The sequence below is a fragment of the Ailuropoda melanoleuca genome, unplaced genomic scaffold, assembly GCF_002007445.2.
Source record: "Ailuropoda melanoleuca isolate Jingjing unplaced genomic scaffold, ASM200744v2 unplaced-scaffold68147, whole genome shotgun sequence".
NCBI lineage: Eukaryota > Metazoa > Chordata > Mammalia > Carnivora > Ursidae > Ailuropoda > Ailuropoda melanoleuca.
In genome coordinates, this window is record NW_023242889.1 from 1 (window position 1) to 1,496 (window position 1,496).

At 50.3% G+C, this 1,496-nt stretch overlaps 1 protein-coding gene across 1 annotated transcript; it reads right to left on the reverse strand.

The window, feature by feature from the left end:
* Positions 1-71: 71 nt before the first annotated feature.
* LOC117800325 (alpha-enolase) lies at positions 72-1,376 on the reverse strand. The gene has a single exon (XM_034652860.1). The coding sequence runs from the start codon at positions 1,374-1,376 to the stop codon at positions 72-74; it is 1,305 nt and encodes a 434-aa protein (XP_034508751.1).
* Between the last annotated feature and the right edge of the window lie 120 nt (positions 1,377-1,496).

A 1,496-nucleotide genomic window follows, 5' to 3' on the forward strand; every position in this document is an offset into this window, starting at 1 on the left:
CTATGACAAAGGGACTAAGGGGAAGGGACTAAATGAATTTCTCTAATTAGCCTTGTTGCAGTAAAGCAGTTTCAGTTAATCCGGGGGTTCCTGAAATTCCGACCAGCAAAACGGGCCTTACTTCCCAGCTCTTCTTCAATTCTTAGAAGTTGGTTATATTTAGCTAGACGTTCAGATCGGCAGGGAGCCCCGGTCTTGATCTGTCCAGTGCACAGGCCAACCACCAAGTCTGCAATGAAGGTGTCTTCCGTCTCTCCGGAGCGATGGCTCACCATCACGCCCCACCCATTGGACTGGGCAAGCTTGCAGGCCTGGAGGGACTCCGTGACCGAGCCAATCTGGTTCACTTTCAGAAGGAGGCAGTTGCACGATTTCTCCTGCACAGCTTTTGCGATACGCTTGGGGTTGGTCACTGTCAGGTCGTCCCCCACCACTTGGATCCCCGCCTCGGCTGTGAACTTTTTCCATGCCGGCCAGTCGTCTTGGTCAAAGGGGTCTTCGATGGAAACCACTGGGTAATTTTTGACAAAATTCTTGTAGAGATCAGCCAGCTGATCGGGGCTGATGTATCGGGTAGGATCATCAGGGGACTTGAAGTCCAGGTCATACTTCCCATCGCGATAGAATTCCGAAGCAGCCACATCCATCCCAATGACAATCTTGTCCGTGTACCCAGCCTTGCTGATGGCAGTCTTCAGCAGCTCCAGGGCTTCCTTGTTCTCCAGAATGTTGGGGGCAAAGCCACCTTCATCACCCACGTTGGTGGCATCCTTGCCATACTTCTCCTTGATGACATTCTTCAGGTTGTGGTACACTTCTGCGCCAATGCGCATGGCTTGACTGAAGTTCTCTGCCCCGACAGGAAGAATCATAAACTCTTGCATTGCCAGCTTGTTCCCCGCATGAGACCCACCGTTGATCACGTTGAAAGCAGGGACCGGCAAAATAACTTCTTTGTTCCCAGCAAGATCGGCAATATGACGATATAAAGGGACACCTTTCTCCGCAGCACCAGCTTTGCACACGGCAAGGGAGACTCCCAGAATGGCATTTGCACCAAATTTAGACTTGTTCTCCGATCCATCCATTTCAAGCATCAGCTTGTCGATCTTTTCTTGCTCCACAACACTTACGTTCTTGTTAACCAGCGCAGGTGCAATGGTTTTATTCACATGCTCAACAGCCTTTGAGACACCTTTCCCCAGGAAGCGTGTCTTGTCGTTGTCACGAAGCTCCAGGGCTTCATAGATACCAGTCGATGCTCCACTGGGAACAGCAGCTCGGAAGAGACCTTTGCTGGTATAGAGGTCTACTTCAACAGTGGGGTTCCCACGGGAGTCGAAGATTTCACGGGCGTGCATCTTGAGGATGGACATTGTGTTGGTCTGGGACTAAGCTCTCGCGCTGCAGCAGCACTTAAGAAATAAATCGAAATAATTTTATTTTTTTTAAAGGAAAGAAGAAAACACAATTGGAACACCACCACCCGCCTCGCG